The 18218-nt window shown below is 40.8% G+C and overlaps 1 protein-coding gene across 2 annotated transcripts in view; it reads left to right on the forward strand.

The window, feature by feature from the left end:
- The first annotated feature begins 1885 nt into the window (after window positions 1–1885).
- The window catches only part of LOC148415500 (CD166 antigen homolog A-like), a 45023-nt gene continuing 28690 nt past the window's right edge, over window positions 1886–18218 (forward strand). The window contains exon 1 of one of the 2 annotated variants that reach the window (XM_088428211.1): window positions 1886–2127. In XM_088428211.1, the coding sequence (XP_088284337.1) occupies window positions 2061–2127 (67 nt within the window). In that variant the 5' untranslated portion in view covers window positions 1886–2060. The remainder of the gene's footprint in view (window positions 2128–18218) is intronic. The other variant, XM_088428210.1, reaches the window with a different exon arrangement.

Genomic DNA, 18218 nt, shown 5'->3' on the forward strand with positions numbered 1-18218 from the left:
ACCACCCACCCACTTAACACACACACACACACACGCACACACACTCACACACACCACTCCTCCCTTTTGGAAACAAAAGAAAACCCAGATGACATAATTCCTAAGATACAGTCACTAGCCAAAACATTAACTGAAAACCGCAGTGATATTCAATACAAGACCACTGTCAAATGCTGCTGTACTACTTTATACAAAGAGCAGTTTTTTTTTAATATAAATCCTTAGCAAGTAGCAAAATACTACATAAAACTGTTAGCTCAGCTTGGTGGGTGGTAGGTTGAAATTTCCATGACAGCTGAGCAGAAATGCACAATGGAATGCCTTTTTAAAGTTTCTACCACAATTGGGCCAATCACTGGAATGCTTTAACAGTGACTCCACATCTAAGTGGGAAATTTCTGATTTTCCAGTCATCTTGAATACATCACGGTCGGTAAAAAAACAAAAAAACAAATTACAAATGGAACAAACGGCAGTACCTTTGCAGGATTTTTTCTCAAAAACCCAATGAGCCTTTCAGAATCCACTAGAATTCTCAGTAACAATCAAAATCAAAATTGATGACCAAATTTTGTGACCCATTCTACTACTCGTGAATTATGTTCCATTTGCTCTTTTTTGCAGTATCTTCCTCATACGTATGTATAGTTTCTTCACCCAATATTGTTCATTATTACTGCCCTTATTGCTCTATTACTGTTTTTTGTTTTATTGCCTACTTTATTATTTGCTCGATTATGGAATGGAGTCTGCTAGGGGAAGAGAACAGAATAAGAATTTCATTGTGTGGAACTCCTATGCATATGACAATAAAACTCTTGAATCTGAAATGTCACGACAGTGTTGTCTCATTTAAAGAACCCCTCCGAACCTGCGAACAAATTCAGAAAACCTGTGAGCCGGAAATGAACATTTCCTGAGCTCTGAGCAACTGATCTCATTTTCGGTTGACAGCAAGTGACAAACTGTTGCTCCCTGAGCTGTTCATATTCCTAAAATAAATGCCGTAGTTAGACCTTTGACTTGACTTCCCCTTTTCAAAGAACAAAAGTCAAAACAAAATAAAAACTAACCAATGAAAATTTAAAAAAAAAGTGAAAACCCTGGTTCAAACCAGCAGTAAATGGCACCAGGCTACAACCTGTTTGGTTACCTAGCAACCAGTGCAAAATATGAGCAGGCTTGCGTCAACTTTCCGTTATTCAGCTGCCGTTATTGCAATGTTATATTTTTTATTCTTTTCATATCTTTTTTCCCCCTACAGTTCACTATTTTCTAACAAGTTTTATGCTGCTACTTGACAAACAATTACACACATGATGACACTTTAGTTAGAAAATGTAACGAATAACTAACCTCGAAGCACCTCTCCCACTCACTTATCTTGAAGATGCAGCGAGTTTTTGACCGAAAATGACAAGTGGCGGTTTTGAGGGGGGGCAACTTGTCTCTTTGAATGGCACTACTCCTCCTTGTTGAATTTCATATTGTGGCGCCATTCACTCTATGTGTGTGTGGGGGTGTGTGCATTGGAGATGTTGATAAAGAGAAAAAGAGGGAAATGTTTGAGATAAGTTTAAAGAGGTTGAGAGGAAAGGTAGGAAGGGAACATGATGGGGGGTAAGGAGGGTGTGTGTGGGTGGAGGGGGTGATGTAGAAGAAGAGCACTTGTTTGAAGGGGATGAAGCTGGAAAGGGGGATGTGTATGTGAGGGAGGAGGTTGAGAAGAGGGATGGGGGCGTGGTTCACACACACACAACGTGCCCCCTCCCCATCCCTTTCTCGAACTCACCCCCTCCCCTCTCCGTCCATTCCTCTCTCGCTCCGCTCTCCACTATTACCTGTTCCAACACAACTGGCAGTACAGTCCCCGAGTTCGTGAGCGACGCCCCCCCCCCTACAAAAAAAAAAAAAAAAACTAACTTCAACTGTTTTCAGCGCTTTCCAGGATCTCTAAAAGAACACTAAACGACATTTACATCAGCAAAAACTCGTCGTGGGAATCCACTTTCTATCTTTTGCTTACCGCACGAGGACCCCCCCGCGTGAGACTCGCCGCCATGCACTTGTTGTCCGCCGGCTTTCTGGGCTCCCTTTTCCTTCTACTCGCCACCGTTCTCCGCCAAGGTATGATTGATTTTTGATATTTTTAACGTTAAATCACGGTTACTGGATGGAAGTGCGGGCTTCTGTGTGCAACCACTCGACTCAGGTTGAGGTAACGTCCCGCCTGTCGCGCGCGCAGGTGCCGACAAAAACTTAACGAGCAACCCGTTTTTAGCATTTTTTTTTTACGTGTTTTGGTCCTCCTTCTGAAAAATATCCTCTTTCTTCTGGTGTTTAGTTGCTGTTACCAACTTGAATTAAATAATTCGACAAGATACCCCCCCCCCCCCCCACACACACACACACACACACTCTCTCTCTCTTCCATTCATTCTGTAATTCATCAGGTTTCCGGGTTTGCTTTCTGTCCGTGAACGCGTCGAAAGTTCAATATTTAATTTACGATGAGCAACATATGGCCCACGGGCTATCATTGAACATTCGAAAGCACTCAAAATAAAGCTATCCGTTTTCTTTATTGTTTTGTGTTTAATAATCATGTGCTCTTTTTTTTCAAGTCTATGACCCTTGGGTGACTTGCACTGATAGCACATGACTTGTTAATGCCTACCGCCAGTGACGTTATCTACCGTTTGTGGCTTAGAATGAACTGTATGAGCATGAGTTCAGGATATGAGTTCTCCTCTGGTGACTTTTCAATTTCATGTGGTTCCACTCGTGTTTAATGCAGCAGAATGGAGCTTCCTGCACATCCTGTCTTGGATTTCTGGGATTATGATTACAAGATTTGACGGGGCTGCCTTTGATAGTTTCACTAAAAGGTCAGGGGTCTCCTGCGGCGCAGGGTCTAATGGGCTGGGAATGTGGTTGTGGATCCAGGGACTGGTTCTGCAGTCTACTTAAAATTTTTCTTCCCAACGTAGTTCCTTGCCTGCTGGCCAACAGGTAGCGAGCACCACATGTTCCCTGTCCTTCTGCCTGGCCATTAATAAGCAAAAGCTGCAGACGCTCAGGAGCTGGACTCGCTGTTCTAACCGCAGCCTGAGTCACACCACGGCTGTTTCTGCTGTAAATTAACCCCCGTGTAGCACCTATCACTCTGTTTATTTGAGAGGAGACGAAAGAGTTTTTTGCACCGCCGTGCCATGCCTCAATGCTTCACATGGTGGAGAAGTGCACTGGGTCGAGGTCAGACTTTTACGGCCCCGCCTGCTGCTCCGTGTGTGTGTGTTCAGGAGTGATGGTGTAAACGTGTGCGCTTGCTAGTGCACACAACAGATGGCCGTCGCCTCAGTCCAGCTTGAGGTTCCTTTTGAATGATCACAGTGATGAGTGTCAAGAACTGCAAGTCCCAATTTGAATAATGGTTTGGACAAGAAAGTGCACCTTTACTTGATTGAGAGAAACAATAGACAAAAGCTTATTGCGAATTACTTCACCTTTTCAGCAATTCTTATGTACTCTGTGGACACGCCTCTTCGATTGTCTAGCAAGTTTTAGTTCAAAATATCCTCCAATTTTTCGGGCAGGCCAACATTTGAAAAAGTTAACGACTTAAAATTAGCGGCATACTGTATTTCAAACGCCAACATCTGCCTTAATAACATGACTAAACAAGCACAGATGGAAGATTAATGGTGAAAAAAAAACACTGTAGGCATCAGAGTATGTCATGTACGGAACGAAAGCAGTCAATTACAGTATTTTATTTTGGGCGGGTGAATTCATTTGCATTTCTTATGTGGTATATTGTGCTGATTCCATGTTTTTCTTTAGAAATTTCCACAAAGAAGATGGCCACTTATCACGTTGCTACTATACGGCACACGGGCCATATGTTTCCCATCCCTACTTTCTAGTCTTTGTGTTTAAGGCTCACATAAAAAGACAAACTCAGCCCTAAATCTCTCCGGGAGCAGTCTGGAAAGATGTTTTTTTTTGTTCACTCCCTCATCTCCACCCTACCCCCAACCACCCAAAACACCCCCACCCTTCCCCTCCCTTACCGCAGAACGCACAACCATCCTGCGCTCGGTGTCACAGCTGGTATTACTTGTCAAGCAACTGGGGCTCTTCCACCACTAATGGACTTAGTAGGGAGGGGTTGGTGGGGATGAGCAGCCGGTGGTAAAGGCGGGTGGGTCTCACACACCCACCCAATTTCACCTGAGATGGATCCCCTCTTTCATCCCGTGCCGGGCCTCGTCCAGACTTGCACACCGGGATTATCGAGGCTACTTTTAATTGAAGGTTTCATAGCATGGTGGAAGTTGTGTGCGGCTTAGCGTGCGTGTCCCATCTTGTCTCCGCTCCACAAGAAAGCAGATGGCCCCCTCCTCAAATCTCCCTTGCTCCTTCCCTCTCTAACACATGAAAAGTATCCCTTTGTGGAAAACTCAGTCCTGACAAGTCTGCCTGGTCTTTGAATAAAAAATATGCTGCATCTGTATTTCAGTTTTTGCCATTCCTGCTCTTAAAATAGGGCTGTGCGTATCAGCTTGCTCATCTGTCTGCTTGAGTGCCTCAGCTAACAAATAATTGGCTCTGTGGCTATATACAGGTGAACCATAAAGTCAAACGCAAACTGAATATTCACTCCATTTGTTCAAAAAACATCCCATAAGAGATCATGGAAACTGCAGACTTTTTTTTCTATGGTAAATTGATTAACCTTTATAACACAAATAACCCCTTTGAAGGAGTTGGTTGATCGTTTGGTCTGTAGTTTTTCGACAAATTGGCAACAAAATCTATTTCTTTTTTGCAACAGTAAAAGCAGATGTTTGCAAACCTCTTTAACCATTGAGAGGTGAAAATAAAACTAATACTTACATAATTGACTTCATTATCACATTTCAAAAGCAGAACCATTTTCTTTGAAAGTCTTGTTACAAAATACACCCAAGGGTTAAGAAATAATGATTAAAAAAATATCCTGAAAAAAGTCGGCATTTCATTGGGATAAAAGAATATTCTTTAAATTTATAGGTGTTTGTGGAGGTCTCAAAAGATTTTCGATACAATGAATGTGTTTTTGTAGCGATGTGTTTCCACGCTACCTACTTAATGATTTGTATTGCTCGCTAAATTCAATACAGGTAAGTTCAGTCTGGTCTTAATGACAGATTTCTGTTCTTATGTTGACAATTTAACCTCGGTAGTGAAGTCATATTGAAATATTTGCATGGAAAACATTGGTTGGCCAAAAAACAATTAACACCGTTGCTAACTGAGTATGCTGTCATGTTCTCATTCTGCTAACACAAACTCATTGTTTGTATGCTGTTTGAAATGTTGCATCATCACTAAAATATCACCAAGTACTCACCAATAATTCGGGATGAGATTCTGAATTTTACAATGCTTATCAGTTTGAACTTGGTCAACCCTCTTAATTGAATCCTCACGTAAACCCCATGTATCCTTGAAGATATTTAGGTAGCTCCAATTGCTCCTCAAAGCCTGCGTATCTTTGTACCTGAATGAATTGGATGTTTGGGGCAGCTTGCTTTGAATGTCGATGGACGTGTGACGGACAGATTTTTGATGGATTCCTGCTGGAAGGGATGTCAAGGCACTAAGGCGAGTGCATGCGACAGCAGTGCCATTATCTTGCACACGTAATACAAAGCCGCCAAGATGCCAGTGTTAAAGTCACTTGAGGGATTGTTGCATTCATAGTGTGAGTTTGACGCATCAAAAAGCCTTGAAAGTTCCTGTGTAGTTAACACTGGGGAAAATTTATCTCAGGATAATGATATTGTTAGTCAGAATTACACACAAGATCAAGTCAACTGATTAGTGAGGAAGTTGGCTTTTATTGCCATGCATAGGTTTTTCCAAATTAACATTTGGATGGAAGCCTGCCATTATAGTTCAAGTTCAATGAGAACGGAACGTCTGTCTTCGAGCCACCGCCTCCAGCGTACACATGGTTTATCACGTTGCCGCCTTCACTCTTTCCAAGAGCGCCAACGTCAGATACCAAACTGCGGTTGGGGGTTTGAGGCGGCGTGCACACTCCACCCCAACAAAGAGTGGCAAATTCATACGAGCAGGGCCCCGCTGTAAATTAAATAGAGTAGCGTAGGAGGAGGGGTGAGGAGGGGAAGGGCTCACAGGATTCCCTATTAGCGTTGCATATCACACCCAAGCTTATTTCAATTCTGAGGTGCCTAATGAAACCTCACACAACATAAATATGGGTGTAAATGATGGAATCTTGATGATATTTAGTGTTCTCTAGAATACAGGTAAACAAGGCTTGCTGTTATCCTTGTAGTAGGGCTCTCAAAATATCGCCAATTAACACTACAGCATCACATCATTAAGTTCACAGCCTGTAAGGGGATGATGACTGTCCTGATACTATTTATCGCTATCAGCTGTTCTGATGGCTACTAATACCGACCGTCGATACTTAAGCACTCCCTTATTGCATTCTACTAACAGGAAGTAAATGATGTGCATGGCTGAAGATAGCTTTTTCTGTGTGTATTTTCTCTCCATTCTCTGAGATGCATCATGTAAAGACACAATGTATGTTGATGAGCGTCTGACACCAATTTATCAACTACGGGCATACCTAAAATCCTTTAATTTTCTTTCAAATTGATGCTGCGCTTTATGTAGGAAAGCTTGATTTGAAAAAAAGATCGCAAAATTGTAGAAAAATTGTAATTTAGGTTGAAACTTTAACTTTACCCAAAAGGTAAAGCAGCAGCTAAAGCAGTATTGGGCTCACAATAGTATTGCTGTGTCCCTAATACCAAAATTTAGCCTTGGACAGTGCAGCCTAAATCAAACTTACAAAAAAAATCAATGCATTTTAAATATTTCTGACCTCCTGCTTAAATCACACAAGCAGTATGGTTTGACTCCCTGCAGATGACGTCACTTTATTTTCATTCAGAACACAATCTACTTGTGTATTCCATTTTTCCCTCCAATTTATTCCCCACAATGCACCACACAAGTTAATCAATTGCTACACCTCACTCTGCTTTTCATTGTTTGCTCATCTTCTATTCTGTTGATAATTTCCACAAATACAGTCTTTTCTGGCAGCCTCCATTCTTAATTGTTTTGTAATCACAGTCATTTGTTGTAGACAGGGGATTGTGTCCAGTGCGCTTGCGACAGTCAATTTTATGCCCTAATGGCGAGCCTTCTCAAATGTGCAAATCACTTTAACATTTAAGAGCTCACTCGCATAAAAACAGTAACCTGGACACCACACATGCTCACCACACATGTTCTGTGGCCTTTGTTTGCATCCCAGTAACACTCCCGCTTGCCTGTCTCCACGGCCGCAACCGAACAGGTGGTTTGTGCAGGAGTGTTTGTTTTAGTGGAGGGCCACGCGTATGGAAGCAAAGTCCTCTGTTGCCATCACTCACAATGAGATACATGACTCTCAGCTTTTAACCTTTATTGCCTATGATCAGATTAAGACGCTTCCAACAGTGGTGAAGCCCGTTTTGGTCGCTGCTGTTCACAGGCGGGAGAGGGAAGAAAATTAGCTTTATGCATGAAAACCCTGAACTTCCTCATTGTCAGAGCAGGAAGATTTATGACTAACGTTGCCTTGATAGAATGAAAAAAAAAGTGTTTCCTAGGGAATAATTCAATGTGAAAAGGGTGCACTTTTGTTTGCCCTAGACAGTTTTACACTCAGGATTGTCAGTAAAACAGCAGCAAGTGAATCTTAATTACACTTTGGTGATTGCCTCGACCCGCTCTGAGAGCATTGCTGCGGGACACATTCACTTTTTTTCCCCACATTTTAATCCCTGTTGAAATAGCCTCTTCAGGCGTCCAATTTTGTTTTAATTTGCAAGTCAGGTGAAGATGGCCTGCTTTACGCTTGTACCTGCTTAATGTTGTGGGCTTTTTCTTTTTTCCAATCCGTGTAGAATTGAGTTAGGAATCCATGTTGAGGAACAAATGGTTGCCTGATGCTTCACTACCTGAAAGAGTTTCCCCAAATTTTTCGGCTCAAGACAGATAATTTGATATATGCTCGCAAATCTTCTAGGTTTCACTTTCAATATGCTACCAATGTTGGGCCTTGAATAGTGTCTGGTACCAATATCGATCCGAAATCAGCAGGAATGATATGTGCTTTTTTTTTTTTTTTTTTTTTTTTTTAAATCAGCAATGGTAGATTTAAGAAAATATGACCCATTTATTCCAAACATTTGAGTTCCATAAATTCAACCTGAAAGATGACAATGTACTGCACTTGAATAAAACAAATGCAAAATAAATTCACAAAAACACATTACTAGTTCAAGTGATAGAAAACAAAAAAAAAAAAACATTTAGATTTACTCTGGTAGAAGAATAATTGTCTCGTTTGAATTCAAAAATTTCTAGCTGCATCCTGGATTGTGGCACCAAAGCAAGTAAGATTACAACATTTTTGCTATTTCTCTTATTTTGGCCACAGGCTCTTCTCTGTCCTGTTAAAAAAAAGAAAAAAGAAAATAATGATTTATCTATTTATTTTTTATCTGACGGGAAAGGAGCAGAGTTGCATTGTGTCAGAAATAAAGGGAGAGAGTTCACGCTGTCCTGCTGTAGCACTTTCTTCTTTATGCAGGAACTACTCCATTGACATGCATGAAGGTAGAAGGCCTGGGTTTTGGTGAAGACCAAGAAATTGGGTAGGACTTGTTTCAGAGACAAAAAAAGTGAGGTTGCCTCGTCTTTTGTCATTGACATAACCCCCCCCAGCCCTCCTTCGAGCTTTCACTGCATTCTTGCGGACTCCTGCCGACTGTATTGTGAAGGCGCCTCTTTTCAAGCAAATGAGTGTATGATGGCGACTTCTTGCTCCCGCTTCTGTCTTTGTCATGAATATGGAACAGTACACACCCCTCTGAGAGGGCACACACACAGCCACCGCTGCCTGTTTCTGCACTTAGCGTGCAACCTGACTTTGGGGGGCTAGGGGGGTATCCCTCCTCCATATGAAAAACTGGCAGCCACACCCATCTTCCAAGCAGATCTTTGTTCAAATTCGCCACTCGAGTCTTTGCAGCGCTTTAATGAATTCTTTAAGAGGGGCTCCATTAGCTGTGATGAGAACACAGCCACCTTGGAGAATGACTGCAGAGATGTGTGCTTTTGTTTTCCAAATGACACTTAATGAACATCTTTTTGTTATTAAAATGTTATCTTATAGATTCAGAAAGGCAAAGCAGAAGCAACACACAGTGATATTTGCAGCCCGGGGTTCTTATCGAATCATAAAAAGAGGTCAGTAGCGAATCTCAGATATTTGTGCACGAAAGCCCGTAAAGTCCAATTGTAAGACTATTGTATCAGACTTTTATTTGGGGTTTGTCCCAGGGTTGAGGGAAGTCACTTGGGTCAACGCAGCTTTTGTGCTGAAGGTGAAGCTTTCATTCAAAGCCTCTGGCCCATAAATGAAACATGGATCTGGCCTGTTACGTTCTTTTCTGAAGCCGCTCCATTTGGGGTTTAGAGCTGTGTTCTCTTTGCCCACATCTGCTTCAGTTCAACACATTGTGGTGCCTGTTCTGTGATTCCTTTGGCCGATTCCAAACACGACCTATCGAATTAAATTTGATTCGCTAAAGCCTATTGTGTATTATAGACAATTTATTGCTAATATAACCACTATATAATGTATATTTTATGTAAATCCTCTATTAGGTTGTAAATGGATACTCATGCTTTTTACTTGGCAACCTCGTAGTCGGATGGAAAAAAAACCATTCAGTGAACTAGACCGTATGTATCTGCAGAACTCACCAAACTCCTACTAAACGTGACCTCAGCCCTGTAGGCTTACTCTTACGCACAAGCTACTACTGAGGAGAACTGCTTTTCTTTTTCATTACTTGCGACATTATGCAGCGCTTCTTTTGGCGCTCTACAGAGGAGCCCTGTGTCAGTTGCTGACCTCACATTCTTGCCGTTTTGAAGGCTGTGTCTTTGTTCGGCACCGAAGTCTACCACATCGGCAGCCCGAAGCCATCTTCAATGACATGCCGCTGGGCGTGAACTCGTAGTAGACAGCAGCCCTCTTTCACTGAGCCTTTTTCACAGCGGCACATATATCAGGAGTTGGAATTAAAAGCGTTCAGTTACTGGCTAAGTGAGAGTGCAGATGAGAAAACAGGATCCTTTCGAGGTTATCAAGCTACAAGTGCTCATGACATTTGTAAATTTGTCCATTTGTAAACCCAAATCTCTCAATACGGGAAAAGTTTTTGAAAAATGCACTGACCTTTGTTTCTGCGCCATCAGGCTTGACAGCCATGTCACGCAGCCCTGACATACATCTGCTGTTGCGATGCGGATGCTTGGTAAAATAGCTTTACAAGTGTTGAAAAAGAAACAATGCAAAACTCTCCGATTGCATTGTTTCTAACCACCAGTGTGAATGTTTTTCAGACTGCTGCATTTAAAAAGAATCAAACAATTATCCTGAAAAAAAAGACCCATGCAGAAAAACATCTCTACAAGCCGCAATTCTTCCAAACCCAGCCAAAGCACCATTAACTATCATGATTGTTCAAACCCTGACATTAAAGACCAAAGTTCTCTGTTGTATTTTTAGATGTTGCATCCTCCTGCTAACTTTGTTATTTCAGGGAATGTTTTTTGCTTTTTCACAGACCAGAAATCATTAGTTACTCCCCTCATGTGAAACATAGACTTAAAAGTTCTTTCCCCACTGCAGGGCACATACTTCCTAATGTGTGACTTCTTGGTTTACCCAAAAAAAAAAAAGATGAAGTGGAAAGTAATGGACTTATGGAAGAAAAACATCTAGTGCATCAAAATACATTAGCAACAGAAATTCCCTCAAAAGGAAGAAAAAGTATTTATTCAACTTTTCTTTTTTTGGTAACTTTTAACGCTTTTCGGATAGCACCCCTTAGGGGGGAACTGTGCCCCAAAAAAAATTCTCACAATGTGTTCTTTGCAGCCCCACTGATTTAAACGTGATTCTCTGATTAATATTGCATTTGTGGAATCTGAATAGGATTGTCACCATAAATGTTATATCAACTTGTTTTCCAACACAGAAAGTGGGCACACTAGTTTGTTTTAAACTTGATAAATGGGCGTTTGTGTCGATGTACATATGTGTAAGGGTCACCTGTTAGACATTTGTGAGAAACTAAACACAAAGAAGGAGAAAAAGCATGTTTTTACCAGCTCATGCATGAAGAGAACGGAGAAGGACTGCGCAAACACAATTCTTCCGCGTTGTGAAGTCTCTCCGAACCCTCTCTTTTTATTTGGTTCAGCGGTCCTGAGGTTACATGATGGGGATCAACATTCACTCGCACTGTTTTTTCCATCGAGATTGTGGAGAGCAGCATTCACACATACACACTACACACACACACACGCACACACACACACACACACACACACATACTTGGATTGCAACGGTTTTTAAAAATAGTTTGATCCTACTTGTCCAGTTAGGTTTGCGTGTCTAATTAAGCTGATCTCTGCGATATTAACATTTAAAAAGTCAAGCACTTTTTCATATTACAAGTCAAAAAAAGTACTTTGTCATCCTATCACCAGGGGGCAATGTTTCCCACATATTTTCATGACCAAAGTCTCAGCTTTTCTCACCCTAACATATTAGTTATCTGTGTGAAATGGCATTGAGTTTCTCACCTGATTCCTTGTATATACAGTGCTAGACTGGCGAAAAGGTATAAATTCGGTTTGAAATGACCAAAAATGACATTTTGACTGCTAATTGATTAAAATGTGCTTAAAAGTAAATAATTGATTTGTCATTGGTTTGTACTCAGTAAGTTAGCTGTGTAGCCCTGTGTGCCAAGTTTTTACCATGTCTTGTGAATTTGTTTAAAATATTATTTACTTTATTCATTTATTTTAGTTTATTATAATTATTTGTAAGTATCAAGCCTTGAAACCTTTATATACTGCTTATTTAAAAAAGGGCACAAAATAAACATGTTTGACCAAATATAATGATGTGATTTCAATATTGACCTAAATAATCGTAATTATTAATTTGGACATAATCGGGCAGCCCTAGTAGACATTCTACCAGAGGTGCCTTTTGTTTGAATGCTGGCAGGGTTTTGGGGGTTTAGAGATGCAAACATTTGAAACCAAAGCACCTTCTAGGAAAAGTTGAAAACGTTCTGCCGTTGCATTCCCATATACACAGCTAACGCGCAAAAATCTGCTCAGATGTGCTCTTGACTCATATGCGTTGTGCCACATATACTGTATGCGTACAGCAAATTGACAATGTCTAAGTTTATGCTGTTTTGTATTTGGGTTTACTTTATAGTCTAAAGTAGCAACTTCTTTAGCTGTCCTAACCGAAATTGTTCTTGCTCATTGCCCTTGTTTTTTTTGCGGCGTAGATCACTGATGCAGAATGCAGAGACTGAAGGGGAATTCACCACATACAAATGGGCAACGCAGTTAGCTCCCAGCACCACCAGTATACACAGTAGAATTTGACACATTTTTTCATATAGAGTGCACAAAATATGTTATCACATGAATCCAGTAGCAAAATCCACATTTTTACCCATCTCAGAGGGAAGCCTTTTTGCCACTAGCCATCAACAGAAAATAATATTACAGTTGCTCAGTTAACAGCCATTCACAACACAGCTTGTGAACTTCACATGACCAAGTTCAGAAAACGGGTGAGCCGATGAGCTGTTGAACAGCCCATTGTAGAATTCCTTTCGGAATAGATTATTTTCCTGCCTCAGAAACTACCTCTGGAGGAAGAAAATCCGGAAAACTGTATTCACAGTGCATAAAAGGGGAAAAAAACACCACCTCCTTTGCAGATGTTATAATTCACAGTTTTTAATTCCGAAAAAGGTGAGAGAGAAGTGTTGGGTGGAAAAAAACTTCACAAGCTTTTTCTGGCACTGCATCCATCTCTTTCACGATCCACAGAAAGCAAAAAATTGAGTGGTTAACTTTTTGTGTTGATGCCTTGTAAACAGAGCAAGGAGACAAGCATTTTTCAGGCATGATTAAAGGTTCCTCCGTGTCCCCAAATTTAGTTTTTATTCAAATAAGTGAAGTGGCAACTCTTTAGGTGACAATTACTCCCCCAAGTGAATCTTTGGCTTGTGCTTCAGATGTTTTTTATGATAAGACGCTTTACTTTGCTGTTGAGTATTTCACAGCGCCAGTGGCAGACCTCCCGGGGAAGGTGAAGAGATGCTTGTCCGGTAATTGGGAGTGATACTTAATTTACTAATGGGATGTCTGAAGAGGTCAAGTGGCCTTGTGTTCCCTGGAGGGAATTGTTAAGTATTATGTGGTGTCCCTTCACTGTCATTTTAATGCAGACTTTTTTATGCTGATTTATCCCCTCGGTGCAAACAAATCACAGTGCATTATATTCCTTTGGAAGGCCCACGTTGCGTGCAGTATTATTGCCGTGTCTGGATACTTAAGTGAATGAGGTCTTTGTTAAATTAATTTTTGCGGTGCATAAATTGAGCCAATTATGCTCTTTGTCATTTTCATTTTCACAAAAGGACACTTTGATTTGAATGTGTGGTGGTGTCATACCATAACTTTGTCATGAAAAACGGTTTCAATGAATGTCAGTCGGGGCAAAGGGAATGGCAAGATTACCAGCCCGCTAATGTTAGACGGGTTGCCCTATCACGCTCACGCTATAAGCAGAGCTCACACGAAAGGAAGAGAGCCTCGGTTATTTGTTCTATGAACCTTTAAGACGGTAACAGCTCCCAGCAGATTTCTGATAATGAGATCATTTTGTTAAATTTCAGCTTGGGCCATTTTCTCCCATGTAACACTTGAATGATTATATTTATTTTCTCTCTCCGGCAGTTGTCTGCTGAAAATTTCCCACCTTGTGTCATTATATTTAACATTGTGAAACAGATTAAGACACCATTTTTGGTGTAGTTCATCCGTGGCTTTTGTCACGTCATAAATTTGGAATTCATGGTGCGAGGCTGGATGCTATGCTGGCACTTGTATGAGCCATTGAAGATATTTACACATTGGCATTGTCACTGTGTAACTGATCACAACTAAATGGAATTCTGCTTCTCTGTATTCACTGGCTAATGATAATGACTTGATAGACATTTGATACTAGTTTTATTTTTCTCTCCAGACCAATAGCAGTACTAATACGCAACTCTTGAATAGTTACTGATACTGAGTACCAATAATACAAGTAGTTTTGATACAGTACACTCTTTAAAAAAAATCCTCCAATGAACAATGAAAGATCAACATTTTTCTTAAATTATCATCAACATAGAGCAATTTTCTATTCTTCCGGTTTGTAATCTCTAGTGTGCGATCCTAAAACTGCTCCAAAAGAGCGTCCGATTTTCGGTATCGGCTGCACAGATGAGATCAGGCCAGTCATCGGTGCGATATTGATAATTGGATAATTCCCGACTATTTGGTATAGTAATCATTCCTAAAAGTATTGCTTCCTTGCCTAAATCAGTTTCACATTCATTGAAAAAAAATACTGTACGTATTTCTTGGGTAAACTTTGAACCTACGTCTATGTTGTTTTTGATGATAATCCTCCGGGGACCAGGCGTGATTCTGTGGCAGTCCTAGTTAGAACTATTTTAGTTTGGAAAGAATAAAGGTGTACCTTTTTAAAAAACAAAAGTTTTTTTTTTTTTCTTCTGGAGCATTTGCCTGAAGGCGTCTGTGTTCCTCTGACCTTGCAGTAGAAGATTCCTCCCTAGACCTCCTGAGACAATGTAGGCTCAGTTTGCTTGAAGGGAATAATATGTGAAGAGATTTGTTTTTCTTTTCTTCAGGCCATATATTGGATATGGAGGGGAAGGTGGGGGTGGCACATTTTTTTTCTATTGACAGACAGGTTCTGTTTTTTTTTTTTTTTTTTTTTTTTGGTGAAGCGATGTTTCCCTTGCCGTCTGTAAAGCTCATCAGCAGCTAGATCTGCAGGGCTCAGGCTGCACACACAAACGTCTTGCAATTGTACCACACAGAAAAAGCAGCAGCCATGCAAGGCTGATGCTTTAAAGCACTTATCTTGATGTATGGCTTCCCTTCATGTCCTGATGGAAGAAGAAAATGTAATAGCCACTGCTAATGAAATTATTATGCCTTAAAGGACCTTTGGACCCATGACGCTAGCGACATATGCGGAATTACATCAAGCAGACGATGGTTATCTATTCCCGCTCAAAAAAAGCAAGAGTGGGTTTGGTGTGACATTTTGATCTGTTATGCATCTTTGGATGAAAACAAGATAGCGTCGGTATTGACCATGTATGGCTAAAAGACAAATGTTCGGATTAATTGGCTTGATTCTCACTAAAGGAAACACATTCATGAGATCCAGTACTTTGAATTTTTCCATAAAAAAAAACCAAAGGTCCCAGTGAGATCATTTACATATGCAGTAAGTTACTTCAGAGTCTTAAGTTTCAGCATCACAAAACCTTAGACTGTATAAGCACCGTTTCTCAACATTTTCAAACCTCATATACAGTTAATCCGATTGCTTATCTTTGACCACTTAAATGTTGAGTAGTTGTATTGGTCTCGGTTTAAAAAGGAATACTGTTGAACATCCGTAGATAAAACACTACCTTTTTGTTGGGAATTGTACAGTAGCTAATGTATATTTCATGAGCATGTTAGGGTAAGAGTCCGTCCATCCATCCATTTTCTACAGCTGCTTTTCCTCACAAGGGTTGCAGGTTTTGAGGTTTTGCTGGTTCCTATCCCAGCTGACATGGGGGGGGGCTGAGCTGGTTGCCAGCCAATTGCAGGGTACACAGAGACGAACAACCATTCACGCACCCAGTCATACCTAAGGATAAATTTGAGTGTCCTATTCACCTGCCATGCATGTTTTTGGGATGTGGGAGGAAGCCAGAGCGCCGGAGAGAATCCATGCAGGCTCAAGCAGAACATACAAACTCGGCCGAAGTCAGCTGGAATTTTTCTCGGGTCCCTTAACCGTGAGGCGGATGTGCTAGCCACTGCACCAAGTCACCCTGGGTTATGGTCTATCCAAACGTCCATTTTCTAGAATAGTATGTCCATTATCTATAATTGTTTCTGCCCAATTGAGGAGCGCTGATCTGCAAATGCCCTGCATTATGAATGACATTTTAAGACATATTTTACTCCACTTTTTACAAGGGTTAACTAGTCAAAGGAAATCAGGTTAGTGGTTTGATCAAAGGGGGTAAGCCTACGCTCCGTTGGCAGATGTGTGATGTGGAAAACTACACATTGTTTTCTGAAAGCATGCACATAATCCTTTGTGTGCATTTTCTACATTCCACATATCCCCCCTAAGAGCGTGAATCAGAACGCACTTTGAAAGCGTCATGCCCTCTTAATATCAACCAGACCGCCAAGCTTATTGGAAAGGCAAGCACGGCCCACTCTGTTCCTCAGTGAGAAGGGGGGTCAGGAGGTCTGCTGTTCACCTTATGAGTGCATTGCAACATGCAGCGCATCAACTAAGCCTAATGTGAAAGTATCAGCCTCGGAACGACAATCAGCACCACAAAACCATCTGTTGCGCGAATACTAATGCCTCTTAATAGTTTGTGCTGTTTACAGACTAACAAGGCGTAAAGCACAGTTGACGCAGCGCATGGAAATGAGGCGTTAATAAAACGAATGCACATGGAATGGATATAAAAGTCTATAAACCCCTGTTCAAATGCCAGGTCTTCCTGATTAAGAAAATGAAACCAAGATAAATCAATTCAATGCCATATTTTCCCGATGAAGAAAATGAAACCAAGAAAAATCGATTCAAAACATTTTCTACCGTTATCGTAACCAATAACCTGTGCAACAATTGAAAAACTAGTAAGAATTAACATCTGGGATAATCTGACATCAGAATTAACCCTTAACATTCAAACTCAAATTAATTGGGAGAATGCAACTGCCACCATTTAAATACAAATTTAAATCCTTGCGTTTATTTTTTACGATTTCTAGCTGAAGCCTCGAGGTTTTGTGCTCCCACTTAAAATGGATAGTCTGCTGTCAATGATAGACAACAGAAACTTGTTGACAAGCTGAAATTCTGAGCATTTGCAAAAGGCATCCAAACAATCATTGATTTTTAAAAAGTAATTATTTAACAATTTCATAATTGATTTTTTGATTGATCAATTAATTTTTGCGTCACTGAGCGTCATTTATTGCCTTCAATTTTCGGATCTGAACTTTATTAGCACTAAATCACAGACACTTTGAAATGGCAGATGTGTGCTGACTCCCAATTTAAGAGAAATTTGAGTGTGATTGGTTAATTTTGAATACAGCCTCACCCCCACGTTATAAGAGGGTGTGCATACTTGTTCAACAGCATAATCTCAGTTCTTTACTTGTTACTTCTACCCCAAATCTTTCTCTTTTCCACATTTGATTTATCTTGGTATCATTTGCCCATATAACAAAAACCTGGCATTTCAACAAGGTTGTGTAGACTTTTTCCGTCCATCAATCCATTAATCAGACTTTTTTTTTTTTTTTTACACTGAGTCTAATGAGACTTTATCTAGAGCAGTAAAGGGACCATGCTTGTTTACTCATGGAGTCAAGTGATAAGCACTGGGCTCATTGGTAGACCTCATTTACATTCCGCAGCAGTTTGGTCACCTGCAAAATATAGTCATAGCGATAATGGAACGTATAGGCAACCAGTCAAGTCTTCCTGGAGGGAGACTTTAATCTGTTGCCGCCAGCTTGGCTAATGTTGAAAAATAATATGATTCATCGCATTGCTTCTCGCTCGCATAGGATGCTTTTTGTCTGCCGCGTATTGACTTTTCTCTCTGCTCGTCATGCGTCTTACTGGCGGCTGCTGTTAGAGGTTATCCTTTTTATTTTGTTTACCACCAATTTAGTCGACGTCTCAGTGCGGATATGAGCCGGAAGAAAATGGGATGACAAACTAATCTATTGTTAACAGAGGTCGGGTAAGGTGGCACAGTCAAGCGAACGCAAAGTTTTGGTATGGAAAAGAGAAACTGCCATGAAACTTTTCATGTCTAACATAGTCAGGGACGGCGGCTCGGAACTTCATGCGGGGAGTTTCCGTGTTCTCCCCAAGCCTGCATGGGTTCTCTCGGGGC

Source organism: Hippichthys cyanospilos, chromosome 11 (assembly GCF_059441005.1).
Source record: "Hippichthys cyanospilos isolate Australia breed blue-spotted pipefish chromosome 11, RoL_Hcya_1.0, whole genome shotgun sequence".
Taxonomy (NCBI): domain Eukaryota; kingdom Metazoa; phylum Chordata; class Actinopteri; order Syngnathiformes; family Syngnathidae; genus Hippichthys; species Hippichthys cyanospilos.